General features: G+C 42.2%; 2 protein-coding genes across 2 annotated transcripts in view; both read left to right on the forward strand.

Moving 5' to 3' along the window:
• LOC125012418 (phospholipid-transporting ATPase ID-like) overlaps positions 1–3,993 on the forward strand; it is a 43,971-nt gene extending 39,978 nt beyond the window's left edge. Inside the window, exon 28 of the mRNA XM_047592370.1 lies at positions 210–3,993. Coding sequence (XP_047448326.1) covers positions 210–545 — 336 coding nt within the window. The 3' untranslated portion in view covers positions 546–3,993. The remainder of the gene's footprint in view (positions 1–209) is intronic.
• Positions 3,994–8,927: 4,934 nt separating this feature from the next.
• The window catches only part of dapk1 (death-associated protein kinase 1), an 85,070-nt gene continuing 66,368 nt past the window's right edge, over positions 8,928–27,629 (forward strand). The window contains exons 1-2 of the mRNA XM_047591168.1: positions 8,928–9,149; positions 9,874–10,145. Of these exons, the coding sequence (XP_047447124.1) occupies positions 10,084–10,145 (62 nt within the window). The 5' untranslated portion in view covers positions 8,928–9,149; positions 9,874–10,083. The remainder of the gene's footprint in view (positions 9,150–9,873; positions 10,146–27,629) is intronic.

A 27,629-nucleotide genomic window follows, 5' to 3' on the forward strand; every position in this document is an offset into this window, starting at 1 on the left:
CATGCACTTCCCAAAAAGTTGTGAGAGGATTTTAGTGCAGCCCTCCATCAGTTTACACTTTCTTCTTCATGTTACGTGAGATTTTACATCAGAACGTGTCAAATAATCGTCACGTTTTTGCACTTTTTCTGTCAAAATCGTTAGATGTTTTCCATCGCCTCAGTCCAGCGTTTTCATTTTGTCTCCTTCCTCATTCCCCAAACCTCCAGGTGATGTTCAAGGTGAGACAGGCCAAAGCGACGCTTCCTCCCCCGTCCCGACGCGCCCGCATCCGCCGCACCAGCTCCCGCCGCTCCGGCTACGCCTTCTCTCACGCGCAGGGCTACGGGGACCTGGTGACGTCGGGGCGTTTCCTGCGGCGCCCGGCCGTGTCGCGGGCTTCGGGTTTCCCGCACGCCGGCCGCAGCACCACCAGCTTCAGCCCCATGGGCCGATCGGCCGGCTACAGCCCGACCGGGCGCCCCCAGAGCGCCAAGGCCCCGGACGTGGAGGTGACGTCGCTGCAGATGTACAGGACGTTCGAAGACCCCGCACGAAGATCCTGACGTGCGGGATCCCGAAACATCTTCTTCAACACTTTGAGGCTCGCGTCCCAGACGGATTCAAAGCTGCTTCTGATCTGACGGAGGAAAAGTTTGAGATGAGTCGTTTTTTTTTTTTGTCAAAAAGGCAAAAAAAATGTTTAGCCGCTCTTGATGAGCTGATGCCGTTGTGTAACACATGCATCGTGCAGGGGCTGCAGACGAGAGCCTGGCGAATGAAATCCACAATAACGAGGTGATTTTTTAAAAAAAAAAACATTTTACCACAAGAGGAAAACGGTTTCCTGAGAGGAAAACAAAACTGTCGTCATGTTTACAGACTACCTGGTTACTTTTCTTAACGCTGGGAGTCCGGGATGCACAGCGGTGCTTCGTACAGGAAATAACCAGCGAAGCCGCGCTGCATGGAATATTTAATCTTGAGGAATCTTGAAGAATTACGAGCAGTTAGCACTTTGGCGTCGTCACACGGAAAGATGGAAAACGCTCCGACCAAACGAATCCACAGTGGAGGAGGAGGAGGAGGAAGAAAAGGAGGAGAAGGAGGAGAAGGAGGAGAAGGGAAGTGGTTTCGCTGCAGGATTCAGCAACGACGGCGCGTTCAGCCTCTCGTTGATGTGCTAAAAAGTAAAAGGATTACGTGCAAACAAAGTTCAACAAATCTGCAGGTCCAGGTCGTCACATGAATTTAAACTAAAGTAGAACCTAAAAAAAACATTTTAGTTTGCAGATATAACTAAATACACATCAGGTTAAACTTATCAGCGCTGTAAAGAACAAAACTCATAGTGAAACTAATGCAAACTAAACATTTTTAAAAGTAAGAATAAACGGTCAAGTTAAAATGATTTCAGGAGTAAAATAAAATGTAATAATCAAACCTGTATGACTCTGAAGCAGAGTAAATGCAGGTGTAACGTGGATAAGTCATCCATCAGAATAAGAGTTTTTATCTGATTGCCAGGTTTTGAAAGCTGCATTTCTTTGCAGATGATATGTTACTACATCGATTATATTACAGTTTCATTTCAAAGTGTGAAATACAGTTTTCCCATTTTCTCCCCCAAGACTCTGAAAATCTAATCAAACATCACGATCTGAGAAAAGAAGCATCGATCTGTGGTTGGACTTTAACTAATTTAAATAATTTCTCTGAGAAATTTAAATGATCACAATCTAATTTTATCGATGTTGTGCATCAGACTTGTCGTCTGAAAAGGGACGACAGTGGACCAAGAGATACTGGTGCAGATACTTAATGATGCTAAAGCTAAAGCTCATAGTTTCCTGTTACTAAGGAGCATCATTGAAATGGGAATATATTCATAAAAAGTTAAATCTCAGTAGATTTGTTGGAGGACGCACAGTGAAACAAAAGGATATTTTTTCACAACCTGGCAACAACCCACAGGCTTTACTTCCCAGTGCCTTATTATCTATTAATGAAGCCATTAGTTTAAATAATGTCTCAAATCATCTACAGCATGCGATTTCTTTCTTTCCTTACCTTCAGATGTAAATAAACTATAGCAAAAAAAAAAAAAGAAAAAAATAAGAAAAAGTTACTTGCATATTCTTACCGGTTCAAACAAGAAGGAGGACGAGGAGGAGGAAGAGGAGGAGCAGAGCTGCGTCGTGACTAAACATGATATCGTTGTTTGCTGTAGGAAAATCAACCACATCTACCTGTGCTTCGGAGCTTTATCATAAACACACTACACAAAGCTGAGCGATGCTTTAATTCATCCGGGGACACTTTTCGTTTCCTGCCCCACCTTAGTATCCGATGTTAAATCAGGCCACTCTTTGCTATGATGTCAAAGTCATTTACACAACAGGGAAGCAAACGTTTGGAAGCAACTTCACGTTTCTGTTCACAATGGCTTTTTTAAAAAAAAAATCTGGGATGACTTTAATTTTATTGATATTCCTCAATTTACCTTTAGGTTTACGTTAATGTTACCAGAACATGAAAAGAAAAGAAGAAGGGCTTAGCTTTAGGGTTGAAAAGATTTCGCAACTTCAGTGCATAAAAGAAAAACAAAAAGAAATCACAGTTTGAATTATTCTTTTTAACGGTTTGGTTTTTGAGAGTCTGCATATAAATATTCCTTGGGGAATGAATGCTATGATGATGTTTAAAGCCATAGGAGTTTACCATAAAGAAAGAAAAACTCAAATACCTGATAAATAGTAAAAACGTCTTCTGATAAGTTACTTTTTATATAATAATCATGTTCATTTTGATGCAAAGCACCAATGAAACTATGATCTTTGATGTTGCTTCCAAACGTTTTTTGCCCGTCGTGTATTTGCTTTAGTCTGACGTTCTCGGTACCACGTTATCATCTTCATCAGCGCGTCTTTCTCCTCAGATGTACCAGCTCGGTAAAAAAAACTAATAAATAAAACAGGTTGCCTTAATGTTAGAAGAAAATATTTCTCATGCAACATAAAAAAAAAAAAAAATAGTGGCAAGAATGTTTGATTAAAAACAAAAAAAGGACAAAAAATGCAGCTCTGTTTTTTTTTATATAATTATTATTATTTATTTTTAAGGTTAAGGGAAAATAATAATGTCAGGACTCAGGCCTGTTGTTTTAAGGTGTTCGTTCGTTCGTGGGATTTACTGCCATCCCTCCTTAGTCCACCTGTGGTTCAGGTTTTAATATTACACAGTCGTCTCCGTGTGTCATTCGTACGTGTTTCACTCTCGGTTTAAGGCCATTTATTGTCTGAATAATCTGTGATTGTTGCCCCGAAATTGAATGTACTGAACCAAAGATTTACGTGCGGTAGTTTAGTCTAAAAAGTAAATCTGTCGCTCGTCAGACACGATTAGATGCTGGAGGACGGTGCAGTGAAGCTGCTCCAAACCACTCACAACACTCTCACTGTAAAGTTTTCTACCTGCAAACATTTCAAAGTCTCAAAAGCAATTTTTGTTTCGTCTTTTTAGTCAGATATCATTGGTTTCAACCATCAGGTGAACATGAAGCTGCAGGGCTCTCGTTTGCTAACGTTGGAGCTAACGGGCATTTAATCCGTCTTAATAAATAAAAGAGTCTCATCGTGAGCCAGTAGAAACTGTCTCGTGTTGCAGCTTTGTCTGTTAACACAGAGGGAATTAAAAGTGGCCATTACACAGTCCCCGTAATATAATGAACTTATAATAAACAGTTTAGTCCTCGTGTTTCTTTGGTACAAAAATAAAATGGTAGCCAAAAAATATTCCTTTCCATATTTATCAGTGTATTGTACCACTTTGTTTCTCGCCATTAAGACTGAAACGGCTACATAAGGAATTTTTGATAAATATTTTTACACGTAACAATGATTTTTCTTTTTTGTTTTCTTATTCTTTTTTGCACTGCTCTTCTGAATGAAAATGTATCTTTTTGTACCTTCAAATGATTTTACTGCAATAAAAAAAAAAGATCTCATAGATCAACATGCTGTTGTTGCTGTGCTGTTTCCAATTAATAACAGACTTTTGACATTTCGAGTTCAGGAATCTTTCATAACTCTCTTTTATTCAGAGGCTTTTTCATTTAATAATCCATGAATGTTTGAAGTTCTTTTCTAAAATACTGATTAACAGCAAAGCATTTTTCTTCTGCCTTATCAGAACTGTAAATTCAAAGCCAGCGTTGCTGTAACGGTTCAGTCAGATTCATGAAAGGTGTTGAGCTCCTCCTTCCGTCTTCTCCTTTAAGGCTGATTTGCCGACTCAGCGTCTCTCTCCGTGTCCAGCGTGAAAACATTGCAGTTACAGTTCAGAGTCCATGTTTGTTTTTGTGCTTATCGCCTCTAACGCTCATCAGATGTGCACACGGAGGCTTCCTCTCAGATCACCTGTTCCCGCTCTCCTCACCAGCCCCGGTGTAAATGTGCTTGGAAAGTGCCACAAGGAACTGTCCTGGCACCACTCTTCTTCACCCTTCACCTCCAAAGTTTTCCGATGACTCTTCCATTGAGTGGAGCGATCGGAAACCACCTACACCTCAACATCAGCAACACTAAGGAGGTGGTGGTGGAGTGCAGAAGGAATCGGAGAATACTGTGCATGCTTTTATTTTGAAAAGCTACTATTTACGTCATGCCGCTGTTAGAATTGTTTGTTAATTCTTCAAAAAGGGTGATTGAGACGGCTTCCTGCTATTTATTAAAGACTTATTGAGATACAGAAAGTAATTCCTGTAGCTACGAGGTCCCTCCTTGGATCTGCCGAAGATTTCCAAACAGGACAAAGTTTCCAACGCGTTATATCCAAAACTACAGATGGATTGTGTTTAATTTTCCTCTTCAAAATCTCCTCTTCTAAATAAAGATTTACAGAATATTATTATACTTCTGATTACCAGTAGCAGCTCATCAAATATATATAATTTACTGCTTTTTACAATGGGAGAAAATTCATTTTGAGGAGATTTAAGTTATCATTGGTTCGGCCCTCAACACAGTTCAGATTTTTCATGTGGTAGAAGTGAATCGCCCGGCCGTGCTCTACAGGAAAGGACGGAGCAGGATGTTCTTCCTGAGGAGACTGAGGTCACTTGGCGTCTGTAGTAGACTCCTCAAGACGCACTCTTCTTTGCTGTAGTGTGATGGTGAACAGGTCAACAGACTAATCAAGCTGGTGAGGAACCTCTGGGTGGTGGAATTGAACTTGGAGTGTTTGGAAACAGCGGCTGAGAGGAGGGTGAAGGACAAAATCTGTACAATATTAGACAATCCCTCTCCCCCTCTTCACTTCGAGTTGTGGCTGATGGGCAGCTCATTCAGCCGGAGAATCACAAATAAAGTCTCATCTTATTTTTATCTTATCTTACAGCTTCTCACCAGCAGGCGGCGCAACACTCCTTCACGCAGCACCACACCTGCCTGATGTTTTTAATCAGTGCGTTAACACTGAAAGAATCAGTTCTTCATTTATTATCTGCGCACACGAACTGTAATGTGTGACATGTGAGGCATAGTATGATTTATGAGCGTGCTCTCTGGTGCATGCGACGCGTTTGCTGGCAAATAAGCCAAATGAGCAGGAAAGAAAAGATGTGCAGGCTCCACTCCTGCAGGGATCAGAACTATAACTATAACGTGCACGGGAAGCCATTGAGGCTGAGCACGAATACAAAGATTTAACATCCAAAAATGGCAACGCGTTATGTGATGATGTTGGTGAGATCCTGGTGGAGGGAAGGAGCTTCACAAGTAGAACTGGCACAGTCGCCCTGAGACTGTTCTTTAGGAGCATTACTTACTAATCCACTCCGGACTCTTTTAGCTTAGTACAAGGATTAAACGTGCTCGCAGTGACAATGACAAATTAGCATCCTAATGTACCTTAATGCACAATGCAAAAAGGAAAAGCCGGAGGATCATCAGAGGTGGTTCGATCTATACTCTGGGGTTTACATTTCACAGCAATACGTCTAATAATAGTCGACAAAATTCAGTCTGGACTCTCGTGCATCATGTCGTTTTTTTCATCATTGATAATGAGTTTCAGCTGCTTTAACGGGGGCCGTACATTTGGCATGAGGAGATGAGGAGATGAATGAACCCTACAGAGGTTGTACAGGAAGTCCAACTCCTCCTCAAAGGATGTCACATCAACATCAGTATGAGCCAGTGACGAGAGCATGGAGGAGACTCAAGGAGACAGGAAGGTTCTCTAGAAGAGCTGGACTAGGACGTAGAAGATACTCAACCCGTGAGCAGGACCGGTGTCTGCAGCTCTGTGCACGGAGAAACACTTCAAGACGCTGGTGTGAACGTCTCTGACCAAACAATCAGAAACAGACTACGTGAGGGAAGTCGTCTGGTGTGTTATTTATACTCGATTCCTTTTTGATGATTTATAAATTTGCATGAGTCAAACATGAAACCAGGACAGCTTGTTTCTATTTAAACCCAAACTCCTCCACCAGTCTGTGACAACTGAGGACGCTACTTGAATGAAACGTCTTCAGGAAAACAAGTCGCCGTTCTTTAACGTTTTTGGAAATGTATGTTCTGGTGTTGGAACATTTTATGTTCCAGAGCTGTGCCGGTTTGTGCTGGACCAGATGAGACGTGGATGGACACTGTAGCTTCTGTAGAATGTCTCATGTCTTCATCACGGTGTGATGATGTGTGAAGGGGCCCGGTCCAGATCGGCTCTTGTCCTTCACAGAACACACACAATACAGATCAACGTCAACGATTTCTGCAGAGTGACACATGCACAGGGGCCTCCTGATCTGATTTGAGGCGTGTAACGTGTCTGTTTTCTAGTGAATGCTGGGGTTACAGGTGTATTTTAAGTGTGCATTCATTTTATATTTTATAAGTAATATTAACGTAATGAATGTTTCTGGTAAAGCACAACTGCACAACTTTCAGCTTCAGGTGCAAACTAGCAGCTTATTTCGACTTAGTTGGGATCCTTCACTATTTCCAGGCTAGTGATGGAATCATAGGGGACAGTTCATGTGCTTGTTTACCTGTAGTAAATCCAGCAGAGCCTCACTAAGCAGCATTGAGCCAGAGATGAGCACGACATAAGACGTGAAAAGGTGAGAGGTCATCATCATCATCATCATCATCATCATCACCGTGAGAAGATCAGCCCAACAAACATCGAGCTACGAAATAAAGAATCGGTTAGTTGTCCTCTCAGAAGAAATCTGCCTAGAGTTACTCGGTCTCCTGCTCTGAATGGACTCCACCCTGATCGAGGAGAATCTGAACAGTCTGGTTTTCATTTTTGCAGCGAAGGATTTATTCCTCGGCAGGTTAATGAGCCCAAACACGCCTCAAAGCTTTGAAGAGCTAACTGGACTAAGTAGGACTTTCCTCCACAGAGGCAAATAATTCCACTGTTAAATTCACCTGCATTTTCAAGATTCATCTTTGCAGCCTAGAAATATCTTCACCAGGGCCACTGAATATTGTCTCACCAGCACAGTAAACTTCAGGCAAACACTTCCAGAGCATTTATTTTACTTACTTATCTAGTTTTTACGTATTTATCTGCATCACAGCCAGATTTATGTCAAATAATAATGACAATAAACCTGAAAATTGTAGAGATGTTTTTTCTTTAATACTTGTTTTTCAGCACACCTCCAAAAAATAAACAAAAAAGTCAAAACAAAACACAGTTATTTATTTCAGTCCCCTGTTTAAATGTCTTTATTTAATTATAAATTAAACGTACAGAAGTGATGGGAAGCTCGGCTCTTTTCTGAGAGTCGACTCTTTTGCCACGGCTCCTAAAGAAGAGTCGGCTCTTTCGGCTCTGTATTATTACCGTATATAGCCTAATATTTTAGCCCCAGTGCAGCAAATACACATAGCTCGCGTGTTGATGAGCCATTCAATGTCACTAACATTATTCTATGTTATTTATTTTAATTGAGCTTTTCCCCTCAGTCTTACGTCACTGTTGCTTTATCTCTGTGGCCTTAATTGTCCGGTGGTCACAAATAAAATTTTCTGAATCTGCTTTCTGCTTTCACTTAATGTTATATTCCGTCCTCGTCCTCACACGAGCGAGCGAGCAAAATAAAAAAATAATATTGGGAAACCGACTCTCCAACTCTGAGAATCGACTCTTTTGACTTCGCTACCGCGCATCGGCTCTTTTGCGCACGACCCATCACCACCAACTAGGCATGTGCGATACCACTACTTCTCCCTTCGGTCCGATATCAAGTAATACCAAGGCTGATATCCCGATTCCGATATCGATACTTTTGGGCGTCTACTTGTGAATATGAAAATGATGATAAATGATACCTTTTACAGTGAACATTTGTGAATGTAATTATGAAAAACGTATTTTATTTATTCTGTGCAAGAATTAAACCAGCTGCCAATTATCAGACTTCTCTTTGGCAATTAAAGACAATATGTGCAAGTCAACTGAAAATCTAAGTAAATTACATAAAAAAATAATAAAAAATGAAAATAATAACAGTTGCTGTGACTTTGATATAATTATTTTTGGACCAGACAAGAGTGGCCTTTAGGTTATAACTTCACAGAATGTAAATCTTGCAACAAAAGTCACATTCTCCATCATTTCCCATTTATTTTTTCATTAAGAAACAACAACATGTGATGGGCAATGTGATGTATTTTCTATTTTTACCACATATCTGGACATTCCCTGCCTCTCTGAATCGAAGGGCTTCCATCATAGAGGTGTCTCAGGTGTTTCAGGCGTGGGGACACGCTTATTTATTTATTTAGACTTGATTACAGATTCATAAAAGTCTTCATATTCCTCGTGAAAACGGACTTGGTATCGATATTTTGGTGCGAAGATCGTTTAAAAAAAAAAAAAAACTACACGCCCACATCGGAAGTATCGACGTGTCTGGATCGATGCGCACATCCCCACCACCTCCACCACCTCCACCAGCACCACTGCCTCTCACACATTGTTAACGTGGATTTTCCTCCGTTCGCGGCAGCGTCTCGTCCTCCGCGGAGCTGCTCCAAACCTGGGTCCCAGCCTCGGACATATATATATAAATAAAAAAAAAAAAAAAAAAAAAAAAAAAAAAGACGCGTTCAAATCTCGGCTGCATTCATTTTTCGGCTGCGGGACACACGGTAAGACGCTTCAACCTCATACTCAGGTTTCGCATAAAAACGCCACAAGCTGACGTTCATTTTTTTTTCTTTATTTTAAAATGTCATCTGTATTTGACTGCGCGTTTTTATTTTATTTTTTAAATTTTTTTTACATTTTATTTCTGCAAATTGTGCGTGGTTGCACCGGGTTTAGACACCTGTCCGGGTCCTGTCGGGTTGTAATTTTTGGACGATAGGCTGGAAACGACTTTTCTCTCATTTTCCGACTGGAGGAAGAAGAAGAAGAAGAAGAAGAAGAAGAAGAAGAAGAAGGAGAAGGAGGAGGAGGCGACGGCGTGTTTCCCGTGGCTACACCAAGCTTTCCTGTGGGCTTATTTGTGTCCCTGTGCAGCCACTGGTTACATATTTAATGGTTGCATTGCCGCCCAGGAAGAAGAAAAGACACACACATGTATATTTATTTTGTTGCGATAGACAGACAGACACATAGATAGAGAGCAGCGGTTTGCAGGAAAGATCTGCTCCGGGAGTCGTGACATCGCCCCGGGAGGAGCAGGTTCATCAGTCCGTCCGTCACTCAGTCAGTTTGGGATCCTTTTGTTGACTTGGACGCCCACCTTTTTAAACCCCCCCCTTTTCTCTCGATACTCCAAAAAAAAAAAAAAAAAGACTAATGGTTTTGCTTTCCCCCCTCCTCCCCTCTTCTCTGTTCCTGTCTATCTGCTGATCCTTGGTGTGGAAGCCCCGAGCATGAGGAGGAGGATCCAGCCCTGCCCAGACCGGAGGCTGCTGCTGCTGCTGCTGCTGCCAGGGATGCAGGTCCAGGTCCAGGTCCAGGTCCAGGTCCCTGCGCTGTGAAGAGCCCGGAAGACACACAAGCCTGCTGTGGTCGGGGTGGACGGGGGTTCGAGGAGGGGGGGACGCCAGAGGAAGGGGGACGCGCCTGGACAACATGACTATTTTCAACCCGGAAAATGTTGAGGAATTTTACGACATCGGAGACGAGCTGGGGAGGTGAGTTTGACTGAGGAGTGTGAGGAGAAGGTGGTTCTGGTTAGATGTACTTAGTGTGCACCCATCACCCACAACATTATGACCACTGATGGGGAGAAGTGGCGATTCAGACTCAGTGTTGTTCTGGGAATTTTTTTTTGGGAAATGGCTTTTGTTTTAGATGTTACTTAGACGTGCAGCACCTGCGTAGACCAGACCAGACACCCCCACCCAATAGCAATGACACTCCCTGATGGCAGCGTGATGCAGCATTGACACAGACACAAAAGTGGTTTAGATGAAGAGCAGCACGAGCGCCCAGATCCCAAACTGACCCAGTGGCTGTGGGATGATCCACAGAGGCCCCTCCCCTCAACCCCCACAGGACCCAGGGGACCCCCCCCCCACTAACAACATCCTGTTACCAGACACCACAGGACCCCCCCCCCCCCCCTCTCAGAAGGCTTAATTTCCCATTCTCTGATGAGTCACAACTGTTGTGGAGGCAACAAGGGGAGACCTACACAATATTAGGAAGGTGGTCATAATGTTATGCCTGATTGATGTACCTTCTGCGACCGCAGCTCGGCGCGTACCCCTTCCTATTTTCACATGATTTGATTTAAATGTGGTCGACTCCCCCTTGGGTTAAGTAGTTGAGAAGAAGTTGGCTGAAAATGTGTGATACTCTCACTCAGACATGCGCACAACAAACACAACACACACACACACACACACACACGCCGGGTCTCCAGGACGTGCGTCCCTCCCCCCACTCTGAGTGCATCTGATAGGCTTTGATTAATGCAGCTCATAATGCACCGCTGTCAGTGATGGAGAGGTTCGCGTTTTGTGACTGCTCCTGCCTCTTTCTGGAGATTTATTGCAGCGCGGAGCTGATGGCATCATTGTGCGTCGTTACGGGGGGGGGGTGGATTTACGGTGTAGCGTTGTCAGGTTTCACTTCATTCAGGGTGTGATTGGTGGATGCTTGGAGCGGAGAAGCTTATTTTTTTTAGTGTACAGAATATTTGAATATATATATATATATATATATTTTCCCCCTGTAGAATTAAACGACAAAGAGTCAGAAAGCTCCTGTCCTGTCACGTAAAAGCTAAATATGAAAATCACCGTCTGGTTTCCAGTTACTGAACTTTTCCGCTGCACAGATCAGAAACAGCGTCAGGTGATAGTAAAGGTAGAAATAACGCATGGAAAGGTCGCCACAGTGGACTGTGTTCGCCGTCTCCGCCGACGATTAGAAACGCGGGGATGAATCTGTGAGAGTTTCTGATAATCAGAGTGACCGGTTCGGTAATCGGCCGCCTGTTTCCTCCTCTCCTCGGCCTTTCTGGCAGCGCCGCTTCTCCTTTTAGCCCTCACCTCCCTGCTCCGTGGGGGAGAGCCGAAGCCGCCCGTAGCTGCCTCGCTATGCCTACTTAGGTAATAGAGACGATCGGGGAGCTTTGTGTAATGGGATTGAATTTCTGGCTGGAGGTAAAGAGACGGCTACATGAGTGCGATAGTCTCATTTGGACGCTCATCCAACACCGGGATCTGTTCCCTGTGTGGAAAATAGAGTGTTTTAGTCAAGATGTCTGCTCGCTCTTTGTGACAGTCTTGACTTTTCCAGCATTTGAAAGCATCCCGTTCGTACGATGGAGAAAATATGCGCGACTCGGGACGAGCCGAGGACACGTACTTTTTGACAATGCACCTGATAAGATCTGCTCATGATCGCAAACGAGTAATCTGTGTGCGGGAAACCTGTTTTGCATTGACTGCAAACGGCGCGGGGCCTCGTCTGCAGCTAGAACCAGACACCAGGGCCCGTGAAGGCATCACTCATGCATAGACTGGTTGCTCAGCAAAGAGCGTAAACTCGACGTGACTGAGTTCATTTTGTCCTTTATCTGATTCTAAATCATCCACCGACGCCTGCTGATGTCCAGCAAGGTGACACAACAAATTCCTGGGAACTTTGTGCACTGGAAAACTAGGATAAGAATACTGAAGTGTTATTTTGCGTGCTCTGACTTGGGTAAAGTTTGCCAGTGTTAGTTAATAATGTAAGCTAGGGGGTCTCTTCATTCACTGGCAAAGGAGCCTATGACACTTTAGCACAAAGAGCCTTTTGATCGAACTGTGCTCCAAACCTGAGGTTCTGGCTGCACTTGGATCGAGGCCTGTTTGATTTGGCAAAACGGGAAAATGGAAAACGGCCCGAGCAGTGACTTTATCCTTTCGCTGACACCGGCTGCTTTGGAGTTTCTGCATGACAGGACTGATGCGTGGTAACGCAAGGCCTCTAACCTTCATTAGTCTCCAGCCACGGTTGTGCAGGCGAGCAGCATAATGAGGAGGAGACTGTAAGAAGGTAGCAACACAGCTGTGGGATTCGGCTAATGCAGCCAAACTAAGATATTATCTGGGCCGAGATGCGGTCGTTCGTCAAAGTGTCTCCGGCCTCTGCAGTCCTCGCTGAACCTTTTCAGGGAACGTGGAAACAGGAAGCGACGAGCGGCGACCAAGAAATGTTAGTGAAGTTTGGTAAACTGTTGCAATAAGTGAAAAACCAACCAAATGGAATTGGAGAGATTCTTGAAAATGTTTCATCCAAGGAGCTTCTTCACTTCTAAACCATTTAGCTGGAGTTTGGGTTTTGACAGGTACATGAGTTTATTAACTGGGGGTTGCACAGACTATTCGGACTATTCGGCGCCTTTAAGCGTCATGTTGACTGGTCACGAGACAATTGGAACTCCTTTGTGTTTTATACGTGTGCGGTAACTCACCTGTTGATCCTCCAGTAAAGGCGTCAAGCTGTTCTTTGACGAAAGGTGTGAAAAATCCCAAGCAACTGCACCAGTGGGTCAAATTCTCCATTTCCAATCTTGTCCTGAAAATGTGTAGTTGTGCGCGGTCTGTAGCCCCGGCTGTGTGCGTGCGTGTGTGTGTTTCCTGTAAAATCTTCCTCCTAGAAAAAGTCGAGCCCCGGGCCGTACCTGTTCTCAGCTGATCCCTCTAATTGCCTCACAGACTGGCGGAACATTTTCACTCCGCGCCTCAGATCAGCGGGGGAACGGCTGAGGATCTTCCCCTTTGAAGCTTGGAGTAGTGGTTAAGTGAAGGGCCGTTGGAGTGTTTAAGGGTTTAATAGTGGTGATATGCTGTGTGGCTGTCAGGCTGCAGGGCTAAAAGAAAAAAGAGGAGCCTGCATTCGATCCAGTTGCATACAGTGTGCGTATACGTGTTAGGTGGGTTGAATGATAATACAATCATATTCCCTGTGTAAATAATTGAAATGATTTTTTTATGGCTGATAACACAAACAGAAGTTGCGGACGTTGCCCCGCGCGCTCGGGAACCATAAAAACTGCTTCCTCTGTTGTTGACGATCATGATATCGACCTAATTGCTTTCAGATAAAGAGAAATATATCATTATGTTTTATTTAATGTGTCTAGTAGCCAACAATGGCACAAAAAAACTCTCACCGCTCATTGAACGGAGCAGCTCTCAGGTTGACTTGCTCCTGTTGGGTGGGGAAAAAAATATGTGGTGATACTTTTTCTTCTGATACAACATCGATTTTAAAAGAGACAGAAAAAATCCTGCTTTGGGGCGATAGTGAACAACTTCCACACCTAGCCAACACTTTTTCTGCACCAATAAATTGAAAATGAGTCATTTGGTTTAATATTGTTTTTAGACTCAAATTGCCCAATGAATTATTATTCTCATCTGATGAACATACATACAACGTTTTTTTTTAAATGTCTCTATGTAGAATATTGCAATATATCGTAATATCATAATATTGCACATACTGTATCATATCATGACTCAGGTTTTGTGAAGTCCATGCCAATACCCGCCCTTGGGATCAGTTAAATTAGGATATGCAAACATGTACAGTTTAATTGTCTGTATTTTTCCCTATGTGTCAACAGAAGAGCGATCCCTATGACGTCAGTGACAAACAGCACTGACTGACTGATGACTGATGTTTCATTATATCCATGCAGTCATTTAGTTTAGCCTCAGCTAAAAAAACACAGCAGAAACCAAGTCTGCGTGAAGGATCATGTGAGTTCAGTTCAGTTTTTTTTTTTGTTTTTTTTTTTTCCTTCAGTTTCCGTGTTGTCATTTGTTTTGGAGACTCAGCCACTTTCTGCCCGGTCTTGGAAAGAGAAAATTTGCATTAGCTGACTGTGGAATCTATTCGGTGTGTACCTTTCGTCAGTTTTACGCTTTGCATATTTTTCTTTTTCTTTTTTTTTTCTGCCTTTATCATTAGCGTGCAGTAATCTGACTGCTGTGTGGCTCCCTTCTTTTGTGTCTATGGTCTGTGTGTGTCTGTGTGTGTGTGGCTGCCATTCGTGGAGGAGGAGGAGGGAGGAGGGGGGAGGAGGAGGAGGGCTGGGTGAACTTCTGCAAAAATTCTGCAATGCAAATCAATGTAAAAAAAAAAAAAAAACGTTAAGCTGAGACTGCAATTGGGTTATTCCTCTGCAGAGAATCACCCCAAAGACACATTTCTATGAATACGAAATAAGGACTAAATGGAAGAGATCCACGTGTGTTCCCCTGTTTAATTTAGAATTTCCCTTTCCCTCAAGAAAAAACTAGTTTTTACAGAGGTGATTAAAAATAAATCTGCAAAAAAAAACGGCGACATCCTTTTTTTTTGTTTGTTTTTAGCACCAGTAAAGCATGGCACACACTCGGTGCAGACAGACAGCAGCCCGGCTACTGACCTAGATTCACCCCCCCTCTCCCTTGTGACCCTCGGTTATTGAGTGGAGGGGCTGTCTGGATGGCAGGAGTGGCCCTGATGAGGCCTGCCACTCACCCGCCGCGCCCCACTCCTCCCCCTTGACCCCTGGAAGCAGCAGCACCGTCACGTTAATGCAACCGTGCCCCCCCCCCCCCCTTTTTTTTTTTCTCCTCCTCTCACCGGCTCTGATTTCAAGGCTTCTCCTTTGAGTAGCTCCAGCGTCCCTGTCGTGGGTGTGATACCGCAGGTCCACGACAACTGTAGTTTAAAGCGATCACACAGGAAAAGGAGGAAATTCAGAGTTTAAACAGTGAGGAGGGAAGTGCGGTAGTTCCTATTTTCCATAAGTTATGTTAGATTATAAGTTGATGTCTGTTTGGCTTTGTTATTGAATTACTCACAGTGGTTTGCGCTATTGACAAAATTCAAAGTGTGGCCGAACACGGGGAAGTTGTGCTTTTGTCAGGTGGAACTTCGTGACATCTCAAGGGTATAACCAACTCTATTTTTACCAACAAATTCCTCCAAACAACTCTCTCTTCCTGGTTCTCCCCGGTCCTGCACCGTCTTGCATCGCAGCGTCATCATTTTTTAAATTCTCAGGCAGATGTTTAGGTCTTAAAGGGTTAAACGCGACTGTTGTTGAATGCGATGAAAATCAAATTGACTGTGACGAGCTGCTGATGACGTCACTAATGAAAACACAGTGCAGAGCAGCACATTGCAACAATGGATATGAAAACAGATGTGTGCATATCCTGGTATTTCTGGTATTTTCAGATGCATTGCAGTTGTTCTTTAGTTGTATTACAGGACTGACATGTAATGAGCTTCATCTATAGTGAAGTATTTCCACACACTGGATGAATCATTGGCTGTAACGACCCACTGGACTCCTCACCTGTCGTCTTCTACGAGTCTGTGAAGTCACGATGCTTTAAAGTCGACACACTGACTCGTCGACTGGTCCGTACAAACCCTAGTGAGCACAATGGTTTCATGTTTTCACTGTGATGTATTTGAAATTAGAAAACAAACAACCAGTGAGGGATGATAACCACTCTGTTTGTGCTGAGACTCGTAGACAAAAGCAATACTATTACAACCTAGGGTTGGGCTGTATGTCCACATACCGCGGTATGTCCACATACCACCCAACCGTAATAACTGTAGTATGCGTGCAACGTTTCTTTTCCTCATTCATAAAAAGCCTAAACATTAGGGACATCTTCAGGGACAGCTATAACCGACGGGGGGCATCCAAAACGGGGACTGTCCCCAGAAATGGGGGACGTTTGGTCCCCCTAAAAAAAGAAAAAAACCCAAACAACCACAGTTCTCTCGTTCTGCCGCTTCGTTTTTTTTGGACCTTTCCATCTTCACCACACCTCACCGTGACACAATTACATCAAGTGTGTCTAGAAGCGGTAATAATTCATATCATAATGAAAAAAAAATACCAGTATTCGGTATGAACCAGTGTACCACCCGGCCCTGTTACAACCTAAACTTTATTAGCAGTCTGGTGAATAAAAATAGTACTCAAGAACCACACCGACTGAGCGTCATTTGCATTTCATCCCTATTTTTCTCTTCACTAAAAGCTAAACTGCCTTAGTTGTGTCATGACAAACCCCTTTAGACTGAAATTATGAATATCTAGTTCCAGTAGAACTCTCTAACTAAACTCTATCTGCTCACAGCTATTACCAAATTTATACTGCACCGAGTACACCATGTGCAAAAGCAGGTTGAACTTCAGTCTGCCTGTTGCCAACACTGTATAGTAGTAGAAGTAGTAGTAGTAGTGAGTGTATGAGTCAGAAATGCAAGATACTCGTCTTCTGACCTCAAGATCGTCATCAAATAAATATGTGCAGGAAAAAAGAAAAACAAGGAAGAGCAGAGAACAGTTGTCGTGCAGCGAAGGAGCAGATTACAGAATGTGCAGCCTCGCTGGTCGACACTATTCCCACAGGGTTCAGAGTCTCCTCCTCAGCCCGTCCTCGCGTGGACAACTTAAGCTTTTGTGATAGTTGCTGTCAGACTCCTCAAATTGCGTAGAGCTTACGAGTCAAATTGAAATCGGACTCATGAGGAACGTCCTCGATGTGCGTAATGAGTTACTTTCAATTAATCTCTGCAGTCAGTGGAGGATAATTGGATTCCTGCCAGTTGCGTTAGTGGGGATTTGACACCGTGTCAATGTGTGTGTGTGTGCACATAAGGGGTGGGAGCGTTTTGGGGGTCGTGTCGAGGGACAGTTACAGTCCTTTGCGGTCAATTAGGAGAGATCTGCAGGCAGTCAAGCATGTCAAGGGGGGGGCTGTTGAAGTTTTCTTTCCTCTTTTCTATCGTCCTCCTTCTCACAAGAACTCAATCAAAGCTCTTAACAGTAGGAAAGTCCCAGTCAAATTTTTTCACGCCCTGATCTTTTAATATTTGAGTCCTTATCTGATGTTGAATAAACAAAATTAGATTCATATCAGACTTTTCTCGTCTTACTTGTGATGTATCGAGCCCAATAAACGGGCCTGTCAAAGCTCATATAGCAAAGAGACGGCAGATTGCACCTTTTCTCCAGACCAGACCAGTGTTGAGAGTAAAGCCCTATTTGCACCAGATTACTTTTACCTGAGGACGTCCTGTGATTCACACATTACCCCCGACGTCTGTGTTTCATGTGGTTCGTTCACACGGGATAAACAAACTCTGTGTTTTACTTAAATTCGCGTTCCGTTGTTCCGGCTCTGCTACTTTCCTCCTCACTCCACCGCATCACAGACAGTTTTAATCACTTTGCAAATCATAATAGATATTAAAATATATATTTTTGATGCTATTTATCCTGGAGAATAAATTTCCAACGACCTGTCAGTATTTAAATCAGCTCCACTTTTACCAATGAACACATTAATGGTCGATTTAATGGTTTTATCCCTGGTCTAAGCAGGCGAATGGTTCAGCGACATCTTGACTTTGCGCTCTAACATCTGTCCAGACTTTAATTTATAACACATCCTTCATAATTTTTAAGTGACAAGAGACAGAAAAAAAGCCGCAAATCAATCAAAAATCTTGAAAAAGTAAAATTTCGGCCCTAAATCACAGAAAGGTCGAATTGCGCTGTTTTTTTGGAGGACCTCTGTGTCACGAGAATTATGATACGTAATTTGCGATGAAATTTTTACTTTACAAATCACAGACATGGACAATTCACACAGGATTTAGATTACAGACGACCTCAGTGATTATTAGAAATTAGCAGAGGTCCCCAGGTAAAACTAGCCCCGACACAGATCTGATCATTTTAAAAAATGCCTGGATCGTCCCCGAGACTATTGTTGGAACGTTCCTAATTAACAGTAATAAATATGATGACTGCACTGAAGAAACCTGCACCGACTGTACGTTTACATCATGTCGTTTGGACTAAAATAGTCCAAACTGTAATAGTTTGCAATAGAACACAGGGAAAACGTTGTATTTAGTATGATGTGGATGGTGTGTATCTTTTGTGTTGCATTCGAGACGTAGGCTTGTTATGTAACGTGCCTTCCAGTTTGAAAATCTATTCTCTTTTCACACATGCTCACCCACTTACGCTGAAGACATTTCAATGAGGAAGATGCTACGTGACACCAGGGATGGATATCGTCGAGGTTTTTTTCTGATACCGGTACCAAACTAGTACTTTTGAAACGGTGCCGGTGTTTAAAGAATGAAAACATAAAAAGTTTATCCAAAAACGGTTCCTTTTTTATTTTTAGGGCATTTTGTGACATGCAACTTGAACAGAACGTTAATTTAAATGATGTAAATACAACTCAGACTAAGAAATAAATGAACCGATATAAAATAACGTCCCTTCCATGCCGGTGAAAAGCTGATGTGACATTACTACCTTGCAGAAGACCAGCATTGTGTCTGTCAGATGCTGGGTGTGTGCCTGTCTGTATACGTACGTCATAAAATCGGTGTGGGTATGTTACGGGACATTAAAGACAGAATATCAACACAATGGTCGTCTGTCAACAGTGATAATCCTACAGAGAAATCCCCTTGGCAGTGAGTACATGTGGCACTTTAAGGCAGCTCCACAGACAAATACATGCCAGCGTATGTCTTTCATTACAAACGGAGTGAGTATTTCAAAAAATCTTGTCGCCGTGTGCGTGGGTTTGCACACAGCGTTAACTTGAAGCACTCTGAAAAAAAATATCACTAATCCCTGAGGGGATTAAATATCATTGTTGAAAAATACTCTGAAGGCTTAAAGTAAAACTACTGTAAAGATCAGTATATTAGTTTAAGCCTCTATCTGGTTCAGGCTCGTCTGACTGGAGCAGCACAGGCTGAATAAATCGCTGCGTTTTTTTCATCTCCCCTAGAAATGAACAAAACCTAAATATCACAATAAAAAAAAAAACTCTCATATATCACTAAGACATTTTTACGCTCTCATGAGGTGGTTTTTCAGACGTAAAAGTGTCTCACAACAAGTAATGGAAACACTTTTTTTTTTATTTGCATTTTTTTGGGGTCACGTGACCAGTTCATCTTCCTCAAAGTCGAGAATTTAATCTCCTGAGACCAAAGCTTTAGTTTGCTATGCATTTTTAATCACTCCAAGGTATTTGGGATTAGTGTCATCTTTGAACAGGAAGTCTTTTTTTTTAAACAAACAAATAAACAAACATGCGGATTATTTCATGATATATTATAATAAAGCCACCAATGTGTAACAAAATAGAAAACTGTTTACTTTAATACTTGAGCTAAAGCAGATTTACAAACAATGAAGTCACAATATCTTGGTACTTCAGCTAACTAACAAGCTAATTAGCTGTCGCTCGTTACTATTGACAGAGTTTGTTAAATTTGAGTGTCAAAAGTTAATAAGCATAAATAAACAAGTCTTAGTTGTAAAATTCGATGAGGTTTTGTCCTTTGTTTTAGCTGTAGAATGAATCCACTGAAATGTCCCCATATGTGGACGCAGGGTCTCGGGTGGTTAAGAGAATTATGGGACATCGAGAGACGAGACTTTAGGAAACATGTACATTGAAATTTAAGAAAAATCACTTTTTCCAAGAAGCTTGAGTTTACATTTCATTCTAGTAGAAGGCTAAGGAGGAAACATGCTAGCTGGGGAGCATGCTAAAGGTAAGGCTAGCTGAGTGGTTTTAGTAGTTAGTAGTAGTGCTAAGCTAATCTCTCGGTGGTTGAAACGGCAGTATGGAAGGGGGGTGACTCCAGGACGCTGGGACTCCCTGTTAATCCTTCTTGAGGTGTCGTGGGCCTACTGCTGCTGGCTAGGCTAGTTAGCTGGTGTCTTCTTGTTGGTTGCTAGCTGCTAGCTGACTGCTAGCCTGCCGGTCGGTTTTTCAGAGTGACTCGGCTTCTAAATGTGTTTTGCCTCTGATCTTGGTACCACCTTATCCTATGTAGACTTTTTAGGTTCCACAGATTGATCTTTTTGCTCCTTTTAATGACTCAGACAATGTTGAGGAGCTAAAGCTACATCGGTTGACCTGAGATGACGTGCCTTGCTCTTGTTTGACCAAAAGTATGTGCGTTTAATCTCTTCTGTCACTTTAAGTTGTCTGCATGCTTTTTCTCTTCCTTCTGTCATTCCCATAAACCTGTATTTCGCTTCTCGTGGTGCTGCTTTTAAATCTCAGGGTCTATTGTAAATGGACACACGTGAAATCGAGGGATGTTTTTAAATCTCCAACAATCTCATGACGTTTTCTGTTGGTTGTCTCTAGGCAGATCCCTGTTGTTATTGTTGTCCTCTGCTGTCTTTGCTGTCTTCGTGTTCACATTTCTCTTACGTGTGGTTACCTTGAGAGGCCTGTCCTTGAAGATCAACCTTTTGTGCTGACTGTGATGCGTGTCTGCTTTGCCGTAATCACAAGAAAGGGCGAACTCTTCTTTCCAAACTCTTTTCACTTTTACTTAACTGGAGGTGAGCATATTTAGTTATGTTCGCTCTCTCCGGTATTAACACTATAAATAAATAAAGTCCGGTCTACATTACGTATTGGAACTTCTTCTCCCGACTGCTTATCACTTTAGAGATTGTCTCGTAACGACAGAGTCACATCAGCCTTTGCACAACCTGGAAAAACCAGTCTGTGCACCTGCAGACTTCCCCTGAATCATCACATGGCGAACAGCCACGAAACCTGCTGAATGTCAGTTTCGCCAGACGTATAGGGGCCCCCGCTTTAAAACGCAAGCACAAAATAAAACAGGAGACGATGGATGGACCAGCTGAAGCACCGGCAGCCCCCTCCTCACCTCCTGCTGCCATCTCCTTGGTTGTCAGAACAACAGTCTTCTCTCAATTTGTATGCACAGCCTGCTATCACGTTGGCTTCTGTCTTTTTTGTCCTCTTTTTTTATTTTACAAAAGTGAGCACATTTGCATCCACACAGGTCCAAACTGTCCAAACTCTCCTTGTTCTCACTCCCATCTGAGCAAATCATAACCAAGGTAACAAAACACGAGATGAAGGTTTGAAGCCAGATGAATGTTGCTGATTGTTTTGTTTATGCATCTGACCCAATGCTGGAATACTGACATAGATAACTGCCAAACAATCTAAATTTCTATTCAATTGTCAAATTTACATTGGTTTTCGTTTTTTAGACAGTGTAATGCTAATGCTCATCAGTTACTGCAGTATCACAACACCTATGGGATTTTCCAGATATTTTATGCAAACCTCATATGTTCGCAGCAGATAAATCCTTTTAACTTCTGTGGTCCAGTGACTTTGTTCATCATGGACGACATGCACAGAGGTGAAGTGGAGCCGGTCTTAATTTGTCTTTAGAGAAATGTGTTTTGGCACTTTGCATTGGCTTCATTTACAGCCTCAGAGTTTTCCATTTGGGAACCATCAAGGTTTGGTGTAGTGTAAAAAACACAGTATCTAGGGATGAGTGTTGTAAAGGTTTTATCTGATACCGGTGCTTAAAGAATGGAAAACATACAACGAATATTACATTTAAATAATATAAATACAACTAAGACTAACAAATAAATTTATCATAATAAAAACAGCGATGCAGGGTCTGGCAGGCTTTCAAAGACGGTACATTTCTCGATTTGCAAAAAAATCTCTATGCGTCGTCAGATGTTTAATCAAATTGGAGGTGTTACCTCCCCTGCACAATATCGCCTTTGAGCCCTGGTTGCAGGTTTCCCAGTCTGCTTCTCCTGAGGTGAAGTACACAGACAAGGTTCAAGGTTCACTTTCATACCTGCGCAACTTATGACGTTTCTGTTCTAACTTTGAATTTAGTGCCAGTGATAAAGGCGTTAGATAAATCATGGAAAACAGTCTTGCCTGTAATCATGCAAATGTTAGCTTCTAGCTCATTCTGTACTGCTATGCTGGTTAAATAGTTTTGGTTTTAGTTGATAAATATATGCATTATATAGACATCAGTTTTCCAAATTATGTTAATTAGAATAAGTGCTGATATTGGCTGGTTATTTTTATGAGGAAAGGTGATGACAACTTGATTTTATCCAGCGACCCGGTGCTGACAGAGTGTGAAACCAGCAGTGATGTGTGCTCCGCTCCGTCTAAAACGATTCCCATCAAAACATCTAGAATAAGAACATGGATCTGAATGCAGAGTAAATTTTCTCTGCTGCTTTTAGATTTCAGATCGTTAACAAATCATGGTAATATATGTGTGCACCATGAGGCTTTTCTTGGCATGGAAATGACCAGGTTTACTCAGTATTTGCATACATCATTAACCGTCATACCCATTCTGCATCTGCATCATGGAAGCTGTAGATCATAACAACTGAAGATGGTTAAAGGAACCTTTCACCTCTCTTTACCTATAAGCACAATATATCCATTGTGTGTGCTGCCTTAAAACCTGGGAGCTGGGGGAGGTGAGTGGCATTCCTCTGACACTTTGAGTGGCTTTTCACTGCGGCTACTAGACGAGGGCAAACACTGCCTGCTTCTCATTGAGCTTTCTGTCTGTAATCTGTCTATCAGGGGTGTCACGTATGCCTGGAGGAGACTTTCAAATGGTCAGCCATGTTAGAGGTCATGGTAATACGGCTTTTATGAACTCTTCTATTTCTTAAGACGAAACACTACGGGGGAACAGAGTAACATTTTAAACTAATAGATATCACCATGAAACTTTCCCAGATGATTACTAACATAAATACAATCATTTTTTGTATTACATGTTTTCTGTGAATTTATATTTAAATATGCAAATGAGGAGTTATCTTAAATATGCGCTAATTTCCATAAATTTCCTGAACAGAAATCTAATTAATGGCTAAAGTGAGGTTCAAAATTCTTGTTTCATTTTGTTGACATATCAGATTTCCAGTTATTTACAGGGGGAATTTTGGATCAGACTCTGAATGACATATGAAAAGTCCCCTCGGTAAATACCTGCAGAATGTAGTTAGGAATAAATCTGGAGATTTCTGGCTCAGAGTAGCAGAAAAACTCCTTTTGAGAAAACGGCCTTTACAGTTTTGTATATTTTTATTGGAAACCATTATGAACCAAAAGCAAATCTACTCAGATCCTTCAAAGCATATCGCGATCGGTCGCCAATACACAGGATATGACCATATTTGGACCTGACAGCCTTCTGCGGGAAAAAAAAGAGCTTCACAACGGTACCTCATATACCTCACAGTGCTACGAGTTTAGAACGGTTTAGAAAGCTGACTTTTAGACAATTTGGGAGTTAATTGGAGGGGCAACACAGACAAAACATAGTGAAATAAACACCCAAATGTGCATTTTGGCTGCTTATTTTAAACTAGTTTGATAGAAGACATGTTAATGTTTTTGCCTGCAGTGTCTCGCCTTAAGATTTAGACTTAGTGTCGTCACCGTCTCAGACTACAGCTATAAACAGCTACAGCTGTTGAGTTAGGGTTAGGGTTTTTGTTTTGTTGTTGTTGAGTCACTGTTGAAGTGTTGCTCAACCACCATTTGATGGTGAAAAAAAGTTGGAGCCCGCATCAGGTGACATGTCACCAAGTGTCGGGCATCCGTTTGTAGCATCACATCAGTCGATAGTGGGAAAACACCATTACATGTTTTTTTCTTTAGTCTGATCAGAGACAACTAACTGGCTGCTTTCACCATAGAAGGTTTCATGTGGTTTAAACTGACCAGAGTGACAAAAATTCCCCAGAATAGCTGTGTACTTCATGTGTAGTTGCATGGAATTTTATTGACTCTAAACTTCGCTGTTTTTCTCGCAAACCTTACAGCCTTGCAGAGAAATAAGGAGTGTTTGAACTTTAAGTACCTAAGTACTGTCATAACACCAATGTCTGTTTATCTGGTTTGTCCACTTCGTCTCTTTGTGTTGCCTTAATGCTGTTGATGGTGCTATCACTATTGTTTTACTGAAATTCAAATCAAACAATCGTATTGTGCTTAGGGTGTTTACTCAGACTGAGGCTACACCCACTGAGAGACGCACTGCGAAGCTATGTCATTTAATTTTATAGGTTTATGTGCATGAAAACGAATTTGCTCACGACACCCAAAGGCGCCGGGGGAGCAGGGCTGCCAGTCATTAACATCTGTCGGAAAATGAACCGACGGAGGAGCAACTAGAGCTCATTGGCTCGGTGACGATTCAAACGCTGACGCCGCTGGTCGGAAACCACTGGATGTTTATTGTTGAGCTGTTACAGCGGTGGTTTCATTTTTAGGAAGCATGCAAACCGAACTGGATGTGTCATTTTTGGCATTCCAGACAGCAGAACCTGCAGAACCGGGGACATAAACATTGCAACATATCAACTCATTCTATGCAGACTGATGTATTTAGTTGTTGCAACCCAACAGTACAAACATGCATTCACCATTTTACATTTTCAAGTGTATTTGTTTTACCCTGGCTGGTAGATATATGTTCATTAAGGACTGAAGGATGTGGACAGAAATTACTTTGACTTTGCTTGAGTGTGTCAAAGCCAAGTGATGTTTCTGCCAGTAAATATATTGATGTGTTTCATTCACAGTGTCACGGAAAAAGCTTGAATTTTATTGACATAGATTCTCCTTCCAAGCCCTACACGTAGCACTGATGTGTCATGATTCATATAGCATCTGATATTAGTATTAAATTAGTGTCACGGGGGTCAGAAAAACCTCACCAGGACACCCTGACAAAATCCATATCTGTACACAAACACGCTCACACGTACACTGTTGACACCCAGCCAGGATTATCTACCACACTCTTCCTTCCTCCAACCAGCACCGGTTCCTCCGCTGTGTCTCTGAATCCTGTTGCCGTGGTTACCCTTCCGTTGTACACAATGGCACGGTGGTTGCATAATGTTTTTTTTTTTTTTTTTTTTTTGCTTTCTTTCTTTTTCTGCCGGTGCAGTTTGTGGCCCACACTACCGCTGAGTGGGCAGGGAGCACTCCAAGCCGGCCTCCCACACTTCGTTCCATGCTAATGAAAAGCTTGGCCTCACCAGGGAGCTTTCACACTGAATCATAGCGGACAGCGGAGAGCCTTGTAGCAGCCGTCGTGCAAAGCCTCTGTTGGTCTGACTCTTATTGGTCGAACTGCTCGGATAGTGGCACTTTACAGATTGATGTTCCACTTCGTACGCGGTGGGACTCGACTCGCTATTGAACTAAAACAAACTGGTGTAAAACCAGTGGAAATCTGGCTTTTGTGTCACGTTTAAAGCCCTCTGACTAGATTGTTTGAATGAAATTGCTTGCCTGGGGTTTAACAAGCACAAAAAGGCAGATCTTGTAGATGTTTTGGTTTGACTGCCTATCCTGCCTAACCTTTGGTTCAGGATGTTTTTGAAGTTTGAGTTGGAAAAATTACAGCTGTCCAAATGCATTCAGACGATCAGTGGAAAAAAATGATGAGGATAATAATAATGGCTGCTGGGAAATAATGATTTCATCTTTTGTCTGATTCTGAAGCTAACAAGAGGCACATAACAAGAGGTGCGGTTATAATTCGTCAGCATTATGTAGTTTCTGTTCTGTCTTAATCTGCGCTGTCATCTGTATTTACCGTTTCCTTTGACACCCAACAAGACGAGGAAGTTTTCAGAGCCGTGTCAACACCAGCTCTACAGGAGGCCGGTGTGGTGAACATGGACGTGGACAAAGCGTGGTGTGTAGTGCGCTGGGACTTTATTCATCCCCCATGAGCCAAGGACAATTTAATTAAGTAGAGAAGCAGGACTGTAATTGCGGTGACCAGGCACATTTAAAGGGACACATGGCAGAAAAACAAGGACTCTTGCTTCCTTTCTTCTCACCATTTAAGCTGCGTCCCAAGCTGTTCTATCCATCTCTTTGTAGCTGACGGCTGGTCACTACTTGACCGGTCCAGACTTGTGCATTTTCTCATATTTCAGTCAACTTTTTCTCTCAGATCGATTCAACTTGTTGCCTGCCTGCTTTGCATGTCTTTTTTTTTTATTCTTCTTGTGTTTGCAACTTTACGGAACAAAACAACTGGCTGGCCTCGGTTTTCAGGTTTTAATTAAAGGTTAGGGCAGGGTACATTTGAGACTGGGGCTGGGTATCAGCAAGGACTTCACGATACGATACATATCACGATACTTGAGTCATGATACATTATTGCGATATTCTGATATTGCGATGTATTGCAATATTCTAAATAGTTCAATTGAGTCAATAACCAATATTGATCCAATTTGTACAGAAAAAGCGATGCTGGATGTGCAGAAGTTGTTCACGATCAGCCCAAAGCGTGACTTTTTCTTTCAAATTCAATTTTGTATCGGAAGAAAAAGTATCGCGATATATTGCTGTATCGGTATTTTTTCCCCCGCCCCCATTTGAGACATCTGTGTAACTGTCTAAAAAACCACAAAAACACTGCTTGATTTAATCATTTACAGATGCCTCTCATTCACCTACTACAATCAAACAATAGTTTCTCGTGTTGACTGGCTGTGGTTCCAGTTTTATAAACTTGACTGGCCACATTTCAGATTGTAGGAAAACATTTATGCAGGTGCTTGAAAATAGGTCACATTATTAAACTGTTATCATTAAAGAGTTTATTCTACTCCGTGCACGTTGGGATTTTAATAAAAATGCATGTCTTCACTATTGCAGGATGCTGTAGTGGGACATGTCAGGTTTAAACTGTGCATGTCACCTGTGGCGTTTTATCCAGGGGACCATAGGTAGCCATGCTTCTTCTCTTTTTTTATCAGACTGTAGTTGACATTATATAAAAACAGACTTCTTAATATTTCCATCAGTTCTCTATTGTTTCAGTTCATCTCGTCCCTATTTCTCCTCTCTAATTATTGACGATTTTACAGCGTGTAAAACAGCGCCCCTCTAAAGTTACATGGCCAAAAAGTGGTATTGCACCATGTCCGAAGTGTCGTTAGACAACAAGCGTGTTTAAGACCCCGTAAACGGAAACTGGACGCTCTAATGCCTCATTCCATTATATGAAATACAACATACTATTATAATGCCCCATATCCCTTAAAAAAGCATACAGGTTAGAGTTCTTGTCTCACTTGGCTTCCTCAAAAAAAAAAAAAAAAAAAGTCCAGACAACGCGCCACTGCACGTCACTTACCTATCCGGGGTTTATTCTGAAAATTTGATCACACAGATCCCTTTGACGAGCTTACCACTGTTTACTGCTCTCTGCCAGGCTGACAT

This window comes from Mugil cephalus, chromosome 8 (genome assembly GCF_022458985.1).
Source record: "Mugil cephalus isolate CIBA_MC_2020 chromosome 8, CIBA_Mcephalus_1.1, whole genome shotgun sequence".
Taxonomy (NCBI): Eukaryota; Metazoa; Chordata; class Actinopteri; order Mugiliformes; family Mugilidae; genus Mugil; species Mugil cephalus.